General features: G+C 36.4%; 2 protein-coding genes across 3 annotated transcripts in view; one reads left to right on the top strand and one right to left on the bottom strand.

Annotated features, from left to right (window-relative positions):
- The window catches only part of cacna1fb (calcium channel, voltage-dependent, L type, alpha 1F subunit), a 50,832-nt gene extending 42,388 nt beyond the window's left edge, over window positions 1–8,444 (bottom strand). Inside the window, exons 1-3 of the mRNA XM_067393672.1 lie at window positions 8,423–8,444; window positions 2,743–3,064; window positions 2,474–2,579 (exon numbers count right to left, since the gene is read on the bottom strand). Coding sequence (XP_067249773.1) covers window positions 2,474–2,579; window positions 2,743–3,064; window positions 8,423–8,444 — 450 coding nt within the window. The remainder of the gene's footprint in view (window positions 1–2,473; window positions 2,580–2,742; window positions 3,065–8,422) is intronic.
- Window positions 8,445–14,736: 6,292 nt separating this feature from the next.
- Window positions 14,737–16,853, top strand: part of magixa (MAGI family member, X-linked a) — a 53,699-nt gene continuing 51,582 nt past the window's right edge. For both annotated transcript variants that reach the window (XM_067394785.1, XM_067394783.1), the window contains exon 1: window positions 14,737–15,006. The gene's annotated coding sequence lies outside the window, so the exon portion shown is untranslated. The remainder of the gene's footprint in view (window positions 15,007–16,853) is intronic.

The raw sequence follows: 16,853 nt of genomic DNA, 5'->3' as shown, positions 1-16,853 counted from the left end.
ACTTCTCTTACATCCGAATGCAAATTCTTCTTCTATAAAAAGAAAGTGATTCTCTGATGGGATAGACATGAGGCTCTGCCCGAGGGGGGTCGTGTCCAGGGTCCTGATCGCATACAACTCGATTGGTCTCCTCTCCCTCATTTCCTCTCTTTCTGTTCCTGTTTCTCTCACACAAGCCTTAGGGAAGATCCCCTTCACTACACGTCGAGCATTTCTGTACGAATGGGGCACAGTCACACACGCCTGTACACTCGAGATGACAGCGGTACAAACTATGAAGCTCACATGGATAATTCGGTAAAGTCCAGTGAAAGTGCTAGTGTGCTGAGATGCAGAGAAAGGATTTCTGGACTTAAACGAAAGGTGTTTTTATTTGGTCCGACCCTTACTAAGAAACAATAGCTAGGGGCGCTTCTCTTTCGTTTACGATTTCTCTCTCGTCTCTGCGACCTTTGCATTCCGATGTGAAGCTGTAGTGTGCACAAGTTCATGCAGCCTCACATTGTTGCATGCCTCACTGCAGCCATGGACAAAACCGCCGCTTTGTTTCCTCGATGCGACTAACGTGCAAGCAAATTAAAGCCCTGCAGTCTCACACACAGGTGCCGAGATGAACATCACAGTAACGCAGGATGCTGGTGAAAGTGTTTAAAGGTAGAGTTCATGCAAAAATGAAAATTATGTCACTATTTACTCATCCTCTTGTCGAAAAAATGTTTTATTACCCATGCAATGAAAGTCAGTGGGGGCAAATGTTGACTTTCAAAATATCTTTTGTGTGTTCCACGGAAGAAAGGAAGTCATACAGATTTGGAACAACGGAATTTTAATTTTTAGGTGAACTATTCCTTTAAGAATAGCTACTGAGTGGATCAAATGTGACGCTCACTGATGGGATACAATGAGAGGTTGTGGGAGATGAGGAGGATTACAGAGTAATGCTGCATCATCAAAAAGCAAAAAAAGGATTTTCACATCAAAATGGCACCTGGCTTTCAAATTGCGATGTTCAAAGTACAAAGCTTCCAGAAATTTCTGACACTGGGACAGCAGTAGGAATCGAAATACTGTGGCCAAAGTGAGTCACATGACAAAACTCTCTTGCTTGAGGCGAATGCCCCTTTTATGTGTATGTGTGTGTTTCTCTACACATTTGTGTGTATTGTTAGAGGGATAACAAAATGTACACTACCGTTCAAAAGTTTCGGGTCAGTAAGATTGAATTATTTTATAAAAGAAATTATTATTTTTTGATCAGCAAGGATGCATTAAATTGATCAAAATGTAAAAATGTAATAAAAAAGGGGAACAATTATGCAAATTTCACTTTTATAAGGTGTTTAAACACAGAGGTGTGTCCACAGTGTGTGTAAACAACCAGCCTATAATGGTAAAAATCCAGTTCAACACTGGATTTGCACAAAAGATTAACATGACGGTACATGCTAGTCGATTAGTTGAATCAGCTTAATTCCACAGCAACTACATACATTTATCCGCTAACCATTTAGAAACATCCAGTAGCATTCTAAAAATTTTAACTTCTTCCTGAGTCTCTCCATCAGTGTCCGACCTCCGGTCTGAACAATGTAAGATTGAACAATGCTATTGACAATCGACATTTTGTCTGCGTGAGATTTTCCTGCTTTGCTGTTGTTGAGTATCCAAAGCGCAAGCTGGTAAAGCTCCACCCTGGAAAGGGGGCCGGGAGCAGCAGCTCATTTGCATTTTGACCGATAGTGTACTTAATAAGTACTGTAAATGGTTATAGATTTATGATTTCTGCCTGTCCAAGTGCCAACAAATGTCTTGTGTCAGTGAAATGTGTCTGCTTTGATTTAAACTTAGAAAGTGTTTTATCTTTTCTGTTTAAATCTTTAATAAACATATATATATATATATATATATATATATATATATATATATCCAAATCCAGGACAACTGAAACAGGAAACAAGCATCTCAACTAGTTAGCTACCTAAATACACACCAGACTGAAACCAGAAAAGACCTGATAGAATATGCCATTGGAAAAGAAATGTATATTACATAATACATAAACACATGCATGCTTCTGACTGCACCTGAGATCCATAACACACCTCCCAAATGGGTCAGCAGGAATTCGGTCAACGGTTTGTTCCGGGCACCATCCCAATATATCTGATTATGAAACAACACCTGGGAAGGGAAACACCTTTTCGCTTTCTCTGGTGGCTATTGCACACTTTTACCTTACAATATACAATAATACACACTGTATCTCAATTAAGAGCCAATGCATTACAGCAACTTTGAACTGATGAACTACTACTACAGGAAGTGAACATTAATGTTTGCAACCAAAAACCAAGAAGCTTGTTAACCATGAATGTTCTTCAATCTTTTTTCAGTTCTCTGAGCTGAAATAATATTCACATCACTCCAATTTCACACACACTCTCTCTCTCAAGAGAGACAGAGCAATACTTACTAGGTCATGGTTTGTGGCATTCGAATCATCTTCAGGAAAAGGCTTGGAGACCCCCAAAGCAACACAGTTAGCGAAGATAGCAAGGAGAATAAAGATATCAAATGGTCTGGAGTCACATGTTAAGGTAAACATGATGTTATTAGATTGGCATTACATTCATTATTTAGTGAATTAGAAGTTGTTTTTACAACAGATAGCGGTAAATGATTGGAAAGCATCATTATCAGTAGAAGTTTAAGCTTTGTTATGTTTGAGATGTAAATGGATACTTCCACTCCACAAGGTGGAGGGCGGCCCTGCGGATGGGGTTGTTCAGTTTAAGGCAGAAAAGAGCTCTGGGGGCACGTTGGACCTGGTTGGAGCCCTGGACCTGCTTCTTCATATGCTGACTCTTCTTCTTTTGCGTTCCAGTGGAGCTGCAGGTGGAGTTAAGCGTTTCCGTGCGATTCATCTTCGGCCGTCCGTTCTCCTCCCATTCGTCCTTCTCTTCCTCGTCACCCTCATCACCCTCTTCTCCTCCACCCCCCTCCTCCTCCTCCTCCTCTTCCGCTTCGCCACCCCCCTCCTCTTCCTCGTTGGAGTACCCATTCCCTAAAGAGAGAGGTTTAGTCATTTAATAAAGGGTCATTTGTGTGGATGACACAGGAAACAACCGGTCCAAGAACTAAAATTAACAAATGCTTGTTGACACAGGCACTCTTTTTGTAAGGTTGAACTTGTGACATCAAAATAAACCATAAGCCATTTTGTTGGTTTCTTTTGATATCAGAGAAAACATGCCAAAGACTGAACCATTCAAAAGTTTGGGGTCAGTAAAGAAATTAATACTTTTATTCAGCAAGTATGCATTCAACTGATCAAAAGTAACAGACATTTGTATTGTTACAATTGATTTTGAATAAATATGTTCTTTTAAACAGAATCCTAAAAAAAATTAAAAATCAGCTTTGCCATCACAGGAATAAATTATATTTTAAAATATATTAAAATATAATTTTACAGTTATTTTAATCTGTAATAATATTTCACAATATTACTGTTTTTGCAGTATTTTTGAATAAATGCAGCCTTGGTGAACATAAGAGACTTTAAAACATTACAAAATCTTACCAGACCCACACTGTAAAATGGTAGTGCATATTAGTAGGAAGCTAAAGCACCCAAAAGCACCAATAACAACATAGCTTAAATCTTAGTACTATCAGTAGAGTTCCCTGTACAAGTGCAACAAAATGTCCTGTTGCCTGCCTTGTCCTGAGATGCGATAAAAAAACAACAACTATAGTGATCAGGACGAAGTGAAAAACTTTAAAATAATGGTCTTATTTTAGCCAATAATGGCTTTTTTCACTTTAAAATAATGATCCAGATCACTATTTGTACTTGCAGAGTAACTAGACAACACCTGAATAATTAGGGATGCATTTTATGACCACATTCAGATTAAAAAAGACAATTGCTCACATTTCAGACATTTCATGCTAAATGTTAGTTCACCCAAAAATGAAAATTATGTCGTTAATGACTCACCCTCATGTCGTTCCAAACCCGTAAGACCTCCGTTCATCTTTGGAGCACAGTTTAAGATATTTTAGATTTAGTCCGAGAGCTTTCTGTCCCTCCATTGAAAATGTATGTACGGTATACTGGTGATGTCCAGAAAGGTAATAAAAACATCATCAAAGTAGTCCATGTGACATCAGTGGGTTAGTTAGAAGTTTTTGGAAGCATCAAAAATACATTTTGGTCCAAAAATAACAAAAACTACGACTTTATTCAGCATTGTCTTCTCTTCCGGGTCTGTTGTCAATCCAGGTTCACGACTCCACAGTGACGCTGCTGGCGTGTTATCTACTGCGCCCGAGCTTCGTTTACAGTCTGAGGGAGACGCACGCTGTATTCAAGCTATTCTACATTGTTTGTATTTTGGTATTGCCATATTTTTTAAAATGTTGCATAAGTGTGCATGTCGCGGATGTCCTAATCGCCCAAAACAATGACGTAAAAGTGCATTACTAACGCCGACAGATGAAAGGATTCAACGGAATCAATTCAATGGAATCAATTCAATGGAAAGGATTCCAGAAGAGAAGACAATGCTGAATAAAGTCATAGTTTTTGTTATTTTTGGACCAAAATGTATTTTCGATGCTTCAAAAACTTCTAATTAACCCACTGATGTCACATGGACTACTTTGATGATGTTTTTATTACCTTTCTGGACATGGACAGTATACTGTACATACATTTTAAATGGAGGGACAGAAAGCTCTCAGAATAAATCTAAAATATCTTAAACTGTGTTCTGAAGATGAACGGAGGTGTTACGGGTTTGGAACGACATGAGGGTGAGTCATTAATGACATAATTTTCATTTTTGGGTGAACTAACCCTTTAATGTTGTGCTTAGTAATTCATTGGTAATTCTTTATATTAATAGTTCTTAGGCTAATCCCATTCTATCCCAGTCCTAAATTTTCTATTACTTATTGATTAATTACTCAATTATTAGTTAATAGTAGTAGCTGAAGTGTTAATGTAGTAATACTCCTGCATTACTTCCTGCATAGTTACCTATTAATGACCAGTGTTGGGGAAAGTTACTTTTAAAAGTAATGCATTACAATATTCCCTAAAAAAAGTAACTAATCACATTACTTAGTTACTTTCTATGTAAAAGTAATGCATTATGTTACTTTTGTGTAACTTTTTCTCATCTGGGCTGTGCTTGTTTGTTTTTTAGTAGCAACAAAAAAATGTTAAGGTCCATTCACAACAAAAGTGAAATGAATAAGCCTCAGGCTGAAGGAAATGCATATTTATGCAACTCAAACAAGCCTTTCAGCTGTGTTGCCATTCTCCACTAAAGAAGAATACACTTTCTAAATCTAACCTAAAGTCATATTTGCTTATTAGTGTGATTGAATTGGATCATTGAAGGTCACCAGCGAAGACGCTGGTTAATAAAGTGAGATTAAATATATATTTGTGGAATTAAATATTTTTTAATTATTACAGGTTTGCGTAAAATTCTGATTGCATTTCACTGTTTTTAAGTAATACTAAATGTTTTCGAGCAAGTGAAATGAGTACATGCATGTTCACATTTAGTCTAGAACTACAATAACCATCATGTTTACGCACACAACACCTCTGCACTTATTACCTCTGTTTCTCTAAACATGTAGACAGGAGAGCCATCAGTCAATAAATGTGAAAACTCAAGTTACTTGTAATGCATTACCCCCAACACTGTCAATGACGGGCCATTATTCTAAAGAGTACCATCAAATTTTATCAATAGTTGCTACAGCACGTGTTCCACATCATCTGGACACAGGGATGGAGTGCTATTGACTGAAGTAACTGAAAACTATGAAACTTAAATCACTCCAATCATATTAAAGAGGGTAAGGGAGATAAGGAAGAAAAAGCTTTCTAATCTGCCACAGTCTCTGATGAACAGGAGGGCTCTGCACAAGGTGAGGAGAACCACACAGTAACAGCTGTGACCTACTTCCCACTGTGAGAGGGGGTGCAGAGCAGGATTCTGGGCCAGCGGTTTCATATGTGAGTACCTGTGGATTCATGATGTTAGCCTCTAGCACAGCTAGCTGACAGCTAACAGAGAGAGTCATGGGTAGGGGGAGGGGCGACAGGGAGAGAGAGGACACTGTGCTGATTCCAAATTATAACTTCAATTTATGCATAAGACCTCAGTGAGACTGAAGTGAATCCTATCAGCCAGAGATAACAGCAATCAGTACTTTCATTGAACAGTTAAAATGGGCAGGCAGGAGAGTGAAATAAACTCCTGTGTGAGGTTTGTAAAATGAGCTATCATGCCTGCTGCGCTGCACTGATAAAGACACGCTCCAAATGGAAATTGAGGGGCCAATTTAGCATGTCATTTAAAGAAGGTATTGTGGTAAACTAGTTTTTGTTTAGGCTACTGCTCTGTGTAACCCTCACTGTAATGGTTTTCTACTTTAAAGACAAGTTCATTTGGTTTTCAATCATGGTATCATATTTGCTGAGCATCCATCATTTCAAAAAGGAATGAGTATGAAATTTAAAGTTATGAAATTTACATGAACAAGTATTTATCAATGTCTATTTCTGAATATAATTAATAAACAAAACTGCCCTAAATTAACTTTTTATTTTATTTGCATCCATAATTCACTATTATAATACTGGCCGTGAGCTGCAAATGTGGATACTGAGAAAATGTTTGGATTCTCTCTAATAGACGGATATCAAACAGACATAATGCTTATAAACAAATCAAGAACTTCATTATTATCAGTGCCTTTCAGTATGGCATTATTTTGCAGTTGAAGGCAAAAGCACCTTCATTTAATGACTCTGCACAATGCTATATTATCTAGGTTGATTTATTTACCTTGATAGTGACCTAAAGGGGTCTACCAGATAACAAGGAATAAAACTTAGAACTTTCATTCTGGCAAGGTTCTGTCAAAGTTTTGAACAAACGTTCTTCCAGTAACGTTAATATAATGTTTCTTCAGAGTTATCTGGTCTTTAAAAATGTTCTCAAAATGTTAGCACAAGAACATTATTTATACATCATTCATGGAATGATTATTTTCTGATATGTTTTATTTGGACAGTCGTCTAACGTTTTTTTTTTTTTTTTTTAAATGTTACTACTTGTTTCAGAACATTCAGAGAACATTCAAAAGTAACGTTCCCAGAATGTTTGTAAAATGATAAAATGGAATGTTTGCATTTCTAAAACATGTAAAATTTTCAACGTTGTAAAACATTCCAAAATAATATCTTCATAACTTCATGGGAACATTAGCAAAATGTTCTTAGAATATATTTTTGTTAGCTGGGATCAAACCTGTGCAATGAGAAACATAAAACAACTCTCATGTGCGGGCTCGTTTCTAAAGCAGAAGGATTTGGTTCTTGAGCTAGTTAGGGATCAAAGATTAGAGGCCCATTTAATCAAACTTACTACCAGCAGAATATTCATTTGCTGTCTCTAGAGGCCCTGCATTACGCTCTATGTGCATTAACCTGCAGTACTGAGGTTACTTGGAAATGATGGAAGTCAAATGATATCTGTAATTGCAGGTTGCCTGTAATCAGAAAGTCATCATAAAGCGCATGTGCAGGTTGTCCTCTGAAAATAACCCTGTGGCAGTTAAACATCTGGTGCTGCAAACAAGAAAAATAAATTGGAGAAATAAATTCATAATTTGATCGCAACAGAGCTTAAGGCTCAAAACCTTCATCTTTCATTATAATTAACATGTAGAACATTTTGAGTTTGTGTAATTAGTACAACTGTCAATTATCATGACGAATGCAGTTACCCAAGTACTATTTCACATTGTTAATATGTAAGCAATTGTAACAAAAATTCATAACTGCTACAGTAAAAACCTGTTAATTAGTTAACTGTAAGTTACCTTACCATATACAGTAATTAAAAAAACATTAAAAATTATATTTTGGAAAACAATATAAACTTTTTTCAAAGCAATACATTTACAGTACATTTTATTAAAAATGTAAAAAAATGTTACATTTTATTATTATTGTGTTTATAAATTTGTTTTTAAACCACCCAAAAGTAAACATACTTTTTACATTTAATTTATAGAGAAGAAGTATTACCAAAATTCCCTGCATGAATCATATATATATATATATATATATATATATATATATATATATATATATATATATATATATATATTGAGGAGGCTAGTTTGATGAACTGTACGTCAACATCTAAACTGTATCTAATATTATCTAGTATTTCGTATTGATACATAGCCTATACAGAAGTTTATACGGCTATTCGAAAAATAAGTTGACATTTGACAGCTTAAACAGCGACTACATTACATATGCGTGTATATAAAAACTAAACTAAAATATATTGAATGAAAACGATAAAACATAACTTACTTTTTCGGTTCTCCTCATACATGTCGGAGATTGTCACTTTGACCTCATTGGAGCAGAATGCATGATCCTCACGACAGTCTCTTCACTCACATTTATGAGACATATTTCCAAAATGTGCTTTTCAGTAAAAGCGGCAAGTTTTCCAGGCGTAAAATCCTAGTGTGGTGTCCAAAGATGCTGTCAGTCACCTTCTAAAGGATTTTCATTGTGAATCTATGGAGTTGCATTCAGATGGTTTAAAAAATCAGAAGCATTCAAGTATTCCCCGTCTTCTAAGAAAATGAACTTTGAGAGCTTTAGGGACAAAAATAAAAATTATATATACAGCCGTTGATGATTGTAGCGCACACTCTGTTCTCTATCTCCGCATTTAAGCCATCAATTCAGGATTAAAGAAAAATGACTCGTTTAAAGGGACAGGCAGCCTAGAAACTTATTAAAGGCAGGGATATTGGGCAAACGATTTTATGGAGCGTCGACAGAAAATGTGGGCGAGTCTTTGCTCATTTTCCAACGCAACGGATCAATCTACACACACACGAGCGCGTGAGCGCACTCGCGCTGCCACTACGCGTGTTCTCGCGCTCTTGTGCGCTGTTGCATGTGTGAGTAAGAATGGCAGATCAAAATTCATTTGTACCATCTTTATTTTATTTAAATGTTTACAGAGATGAATGACCTTAATAATAAAAGAGAAAATGTATTTGGGGAGGAATAAAAAACAAGAAAAACATTCCCTTAGAAAAGTCTATTTTGAACTGTTCAGTCCAGAAAAAAATACATAAAAAGTGACAATTGTGGTTGCTACATTATACAAAATATAGTGATTATGTTACAAGCATTATGGGATGGAATTTTGGTACAGTTCTTCTGTTCTGTAACCGACCTATTAAAATATATTGCAATACACATTAACTAAGTATCATAATGCATCATAAAGCACTCCAATGCGTATACTGATAAGCACTTAAAAATATAATAAGAAAAAATCTTTTGTACTAAAACTGAGAATTCTCAATTGTGAATTCTGGACATTTCTAAACACATATTGGACCTGTAAAAAGACTGTAGAACCTTCTACATGTTTTACAAAGACATGTGGGAATAGAGGTCAGCTTATCAAGCCAAGTTATCCCTATAGGAAAGAGGTTACCTGCACTTGCCGTACTTAAAATCCGCTTGAAGCTTTTGTCAGCAAATGAATTCCTCCTGACATTCCCATGACATACTCTAAGTAATAAGTCGCTGTAATCCCTGTATGCATGTACTGTACTGCTTCAAACATGTTTGATTCAATGAAAGTTCAAGCACCTTTAAAAAAAAAAGAAAAGACATACTTCCATGTTAAAATGAACTCAAAAGTGCTGAGACCTCTCTTAACTTCAAACATAATGAATAATTTTGCATCAATCCCTGTAGAAATAGAGTTGTGTCATCTATCTCACTTTTTAGGTGGAGCTTATCATGCATGCAAACTACAACAATACAATTTAAAATTACAAAAAGAGGAAGCCAGGGAACGGTTATTACATTTTTCCATCTTATGATGGTCTAAATCTCAGACAGTGCTATCATTTATTCACCATTCATCAGACACTGGTCACCCAGAGGGATGTACAGTACACTAATTGCAGAGACAGTCCCCCTGGAGTAACAGCGGGTTAAGTGCCCCGCTCAAGGGCAATGCCCCCATTTGAACACACCATGTCCTTTTTGCTTCACCATTATTGATGTCCAAATGCAAATTATCTTATTTCTCAAGTCTTATGCTTATTCAGCTAATAATTATTAATTATTAATCACCTTAGTCAAGGTCACTTCTTCATAACACTAACAAAATACACATGAATAGTGAAAAGCAAACAAATAGAAATAGAGGATGTGAATCTTTCTCTGACTATGAGTGAGAAATGATTTTCAGAGTGATCTTAGCTCTTACTATATTTATTCTTATTAAACAAAGTACTAAAATGAACAGAGGCACAAACCACTCCACTATAGACTGCTGTATAGAATTCATTAAACAAATAGGCACATAAAAATGGACAGTTATTGCCCTCTAGTGGTTACAATCTCAGTTCCCAGCAGGATGACATCATAAAATATGTTAATGAAACAAAGTGCATGTGGCATTTGAAAGGTTACCTCATAATCTGCCAAATGCCATCTTAAATAAAAATAAATATTTGTCTTGAACTGTTTAAAGATTCTTATAATTATAATATGTATTCAGCTTTCACAAAATATTCTCTTAAATCACCTTGTTTTAATAATGTTTAGATCTTTCCTGATTTTTATTCTCATGTGATATCATATGATATATGATAACACTGAAGAAAGTGATGAGTCTTTATTTTCCTCATCTCTCTCATTTGAAACGCTCCTTCACATGCTCTCGCCTATTTATCTGCTATCTTGTTCTGAAGAGATGAATTACTTTGATTTATCTCACTGTCTTCACTTAGCCTCCCTCTCTCTTGCACTCTCTCTCTCTTTTATTTCTCCCTCGCTTTCTCTTTCTCTCTTCAGTGAGTGCCATGGTGTGCTCTGTTAGATTAGAGTTTAGCAGAGATGAATGTGTGTAACTCTAGTATAAAAGCATGCAAGGGGGTTTGGTTTTGCATTTTAATGTCAGTGATTTCACCTGCTAATTTTAACATGTTCTTTCACAAACAGCAAATCTGATGAATTTAAAAAGAGTTATGAAGGTAAAAACAGAACAGAGTTAGGATAGATTCATGTAATTGCAGCCCCAGCCTGTATATTATGTTGCTCAGTTTAACACATTTCGATATTTGGGTTGTCGGAAATACTGGTTAACCTGGTTGAACATTATGCACTGTAAAAAAAATATATATTTTCATGATTTGTTATGACATTTTTTCTTTTGTCAAATCAACTTAGTTAATGTGGTTCAGATAACATAATATTTTGAGTTTCTGTTGATTAAATCAGTCGCCTTCATTGTATTAACTCAAATTTTCAATTTCAATTAACTCAATTTTGACCCGCATATTTCTCAGTTTTACCCGCATATTTCATTGTTAAATGCAGTATATTTGTTGTGTCAGTCTCAGGGTATATACATTTACATTTATGCATTTGGAAGATGTTTGACAATCTTCAAATTTGAAGATGGTTGACAAACTGACAATGCTTCAAAGGCATGCATTACCTTTTTATCAGTTCATCCATGTTCAGTTCACTGGAAATTCGAAGTAGTGTCAAACTTTACCATTTCAACTTAAGGAAAACAGAAAAAAAGTGTGATTTTAAATGTAACTTTTTTCTTTTTTTTTCTTTTTTTTTTTTTACAACATTTTGGCAATACTGTTTATAATATTATTCACAGTTTATGAAAAAATGTTTAAGAAAATAGCTGTTTTGTACGGAAGAGGATTAGGGCCAAGCAACAATAAAAAAATAAAATCATCTCGAGATTAAAGTTGTTAAATTTCGAGAAAAAACTCGTTAAATTTCGAGAAAAAAGACGAGATAAAATGTTGAGAATAAACTCGTTAAATTGCGAGAAAAACTAGTTAAATTTCAAGAAAAAAAAGTCTAGATAAAATGTTGAGAATAAACTCGTTAAATTACGAGAAAAAATAGTTAAATTTAGAGAAAAAAGTCAGATAAAATGTTGAGAATAAACTCGTTAAATTGCGAGAAAAAACTAGTTAAATTTCAAGAAAAAAGTCAGATAAAATGTTGAGAATAAACTCGTTAAATTGCGAGAAAAAAACTAGTTAAATTTCAAGAAAAAAGTCTAGATAAAATGTTGAGAATAAACTTGTTAAATTACAAGAAAAAAATAGTTACATTTCGAAAAAAAGTCGAGATAAAATGTTGAGAATAAACTAATTAAATTATGACTTTATTCTCAACATTTTATCTCGACTTTTTTCTCTAAATTTAACGAGTTTTTTCTCGAAATTAAACAACTTTAATCTCGTGATGGGTTTAATTTTTTATTATTGCTTGGCCCTAATCCTCTTCCATAGTTTAGTCGTGTGTTTGCATATATATATATTTTTTTAATGTGCTTAAAGTATTATAGTTTTTACTTATTCCCCCGGTTTCACAGAGAAGGCTTAAGCTAGTCCTAGACTAAAATGTATGTTTAAGCTGTTTTAACCGAAAGCAACTTGTACTGACGTATCTTAAAATATGTCAATGCCATTGTTTTGTCTCAAGATGCACATCAGTAATGTTTTTTTTTTAGGGTATGTTTATAAAAGATATTTAAATGTCCTAATTGAGCTAAGGCCTACTTCTGGCTTAGTCTAAGCCCTGTCCGTGAAACCGGGCCATTATTTACTTAAATTTCCTTATTTTAGCAGATTTTAAGTTTTTTGGTGAATTGCATTAAATCCAATAAGGGTCACTTTGACCCCGACCATTATGATTGATTGTATCCAGATTTTGAACCCAATAGGGCTAAGTCTCATTCATTTTTAACTGTGAAAGTATATTGTGAATAATAAAGTATGGACTCAAATGTGTTTAAATCTGAGTGATTTGTGAGTGTGTGAGTGTGTTTGTTTGTTCCCATGTACAGTCTCAAGTGTGCACTGGGATTGCAGTAAGCAGGCACTTTTGTACTAAAACTGAGTCATAGTCAGCACTTTCTTAGTTACCTCATTGACTTTAACCCCCAGCCAAACACATACACACTTCCACACAACTGTGGCACTGCAACAGGCATTCCATCACCCCCTCTGTAATGAAGAGAATGTCTTGTTAATTGCCCCATGTTATTTATGATACCGAAGGGCTGTATGCATTATTGAAGAAATACTTTCGCGAGCAGCTCAATGCAATTGTGTCTGTTACCGCTCGTAAATATCTTATAATGTAAGCTATTTTATGAGACAATTGTACGTACTGGAAAATAATATAGCCAAAGATGATGTCTTGCTTGGGGTGGGTGGTGCTTGCGGGTTGCATGCGCTACTGGCACTGTCTCCAAGATACCCACACAGTTTCCGTGGCAACCAGAGAGAGCACATGGATAAAGTGTGCGCATTAGTTAATGACGCTTATGACACGTCTTTCCTTTTTTCATCCAAAACAGTAGTATAATAATGGCGGACGAATCTTTGAGGATTGCAATACTATTTATGCAGTGTTTTACAACACACATACACATACACACACACACAAACACACAAAAGTCATCACATATGTAACGTCGCGGACCTGAAACAGAGAGTTGCGATTGTCTTTATTAAGAGTTTGCGCCGACGTCATAGCGAACCGTAAACAGTGGACGTATTTCGCTGATGTCAGCTGAAACGGACGCATTAGATCAGTGAGACGCTGCTGCAGCGCGCGCAGACCACCAAGAGCATCACCCACCAACAAGCTCATCAACTGTAACGTGAAAAAGAACAGCCATATTTTGTAACAAAAACAGCACTTTTATATATGCATATTTTAGCCCAGAGTCAAATTCTACAAAATGTATTTTTTTAACCGGGAGAAAATGTAAAAATGCTACACCTACTAATTGATAAAGTGAATAGTACACTTAAAAAAAGTTTTAGTTATCTTGTAATTTACTGATAAAATTGATTAAGGTAATGTGTACCATGTAGCTGGTGTACTTTTCTGGGCATTCCCAGAATTCCTTGATAACAATCACGTTTGTTTGGAATTTTTTTTTTTTTTTTTAATTAATCATCTTATTATTGTTTTCGGTTTTGCTTTGTTTATGATATTTAGTTAAAGTTCATGCCACTTAAAAAATACATTGCAAACCTTGCTAAATGTACCTGCTTTAAACTAGCCAAACATTTGCCAATGAGGTAAAAAAACCTCAATAAAATATATTTTAAATAAAATTAAATAAAGGTTTTAAACAAAAATCACAATGTGCCTTGCGCTAGGTACAAATACATAGTTATTCATTATTATTTAAGAATTAATTCGTCGATGAATTTGCACTTGTTGACAATACTGTATCTTAGATGAACATTCAGAGATTTTCAAAGTGTCACCAAAATAAATACTTGCCTTGAGTCTTTGATCAGAAGGTTCGCATACTTAATGAGAAGCATGCGGTCCTACTCATTATCAATTCAAATATGTCTTCTTGATTGAAGTATTTGGGTAAGGAGTCACGGCGCGTTCATGTATTCCCAGTCTTGCGCGGCGCTGTCCAATCGCCTCCAACCACAGGGCGGTCCGATTCGTCCCTGTTTCACACAGCGTTCCCTCCCCGTCCCTGCCTCCTCCTCCTCTCCTCCCCTCCGCTTGGCTGCCTTATCATCGCTTCCTTATTGCCAAACCTGCAAAGACAGGGCTGTACTGAATGCAACGTAATTTTGACCCATGTTCCATTAGCTGAGCGGCCCTGAGGGCACGAGGCTTCCGCGCGGGACTGTAATGCTACACTGTCCTCCCTCTCCGGCCAGTTCATCCTCAGCAGCGCAGAGCTATGGACCTGAAACCGTAGTGCTCCTCCAACACAGCATATCTGCAGTCACCTGCGACTCCAATAGGCAATCAATATTGATAGAGTATTTGTGAGGATTACAGCCATAAGGCAATACGTCGCGGGGGGAAAGGCTGGAATTATGAAGGTATGTCACAGACCGTCTCTTTATTGCTTGGCTGACCATCCGATACTACTGCCATATGCTTTTGTCCATTTCTCATTTCTGTTGGTGTACCGCGCGAATTCCATTATGTCCTTGCGTGGCGACTGATGCCAGGGGAGCCACTTTGCCTTTGCAGCATTTAACGCCGTGCGCGTTCTCCTTGTCAGCTGCTTTGTTTTTGTCAACTATCTCCACCACATCTTCTATCGCGAATCTCAATTTCAAGTCTGCATGTGCTACACGTTTCTGTCTTTAATAAAAGATGCTCGCGTAAAAGCTCCCTTCAGACAACAATAGCAGTACATTAGCGCGAGCGCGTGAGTGAACTGTTGGTCCACGTAGTAAAAGAGCGGCCTCGCGCACTCCTGTTTGGAGACAACGTAGCCCTTTCAGGTTTAAATGAATGTGGGTGTTTTTCTGTACACAGAAAGTGTAGAGTGTGTAATGCGAGAGCGAGCAGGTGCTGAGAAAATGTGTCAGACCAGTTGCGACTCCCTGTGCTGTGGGTTTGCAGTGATGTGAGACGAGATGTGGGATTCATACTCCACTCTGCTGGTAAATAATGACCATTGCAGTCATTGGCTAGCTGCATGCAGCCCCTCTCAGCACCATCATAACCCTCCACAGCGTTTATGGCCACACTCATACGCATATCAGTGTGTTTTATTAGGGTTGTGACATATCAAGCATGTTATGAGGAGAAATGGAAACTGAGTAACTGTGAGGGAATTTGACAGGGCATGTGTCATTCAGTAAACAATCAAATGCTACACATATTGATTGGCAAGTATGCTTACACACAAAAGGAATTTGTCTTTTAAGAATAGAATACAAGTAAGGAAAGACACTTAAAATTACACAAGGGACACCTTTAACCATTTCCCCAGCAAAGTTTTGTTACTTGAAATATAATAAACGCTAACTGAAATAAGTTGTATTATTTTATTTTATTTCAGCTAGCTTGCATTGGCAGCAATTTTCATTTATTTTGTACTAAATGTTTGATGTAAATTGATGAAAACACACAACAAAATTACTAAAAGTTTAACAAAAAAAAAAAAAAAAAAACCCTGAAAATATATGATATTCAATTACACTGGTCCCCAGAGTCAGCATTACCTGCCGCACCAATAGAGTTTAGTCGTCACACGCTCCGACTCCGGTTTATTGGCATGATGATACTAAGTTTTATTGGCATTTATGTTGCTAAAGCATCAGTAATCATTGCATTCGCATAAGCACACACATTAAGCTCATTTTTAACCATTTTAAATATGATAAAGTATGTAAAAATGATTATCGCTGACCACTTCGGCATGCTACTACTGCAGAACTGCCTTCCTCTGTCACTCCTCTGTATCTCACTATATCTTTCCCCCAGGCAACACAGTTTCATACCTCTTCTCGCCTGTCCTCTGCTCTCCCTGTTACATTTACTTGTTACACTAATAAGGCTGCTAGCATGAAGGTTATGGAGTTCAACAGCCAATAGTGTCATTATGCAAATGAGTCTGCGCAGGTGTGCATTGTGGGTATTCATATGTATGAGCATGTGTGCAGGTGCCGTAAAGTTTCATCTCCAGAATACATAGTGGACTTAACATGTAAGATGCCAATTTGCAGTAAAAAAAAAAATGCCTTAAGCTGGTTGTAAATGTGAGGAGTAGCTGTTTTTTTCTGTTTGACCCTGGGATTTGTAGTCCTAAACTAATATGACTTGAATCATGTTGAAATACCATCTAGTGTGACCTCTTTTGACAGAAGAGGTTTCTTCTGAGTTCCAGATTGTTTGTTTTTATTGAGGAGGTACCTTGACTGCTGATGTGGAG

Source organism: Chanodichthys erythropterus, chromosome 9 (assembly GCF_024489055.1).
Source record: "Chanodichthys erythropterus isolate Z2021 chromosome 9, ASM2448905v1, whole genome shotgun sequence".
NCBI classification, from domain to species: Eukaryota; Metazoa; Chordata; class Actinopteri; order Cypriniformes; family Xenocyprididae; genus Chanodichthys; species Chanodichthys erythropterus.
The sequence above is the reverse complement of the archived record's forward strand: the minus strand, read 5'-3'. Positions and strand labels throughout refer to the sequence as shown.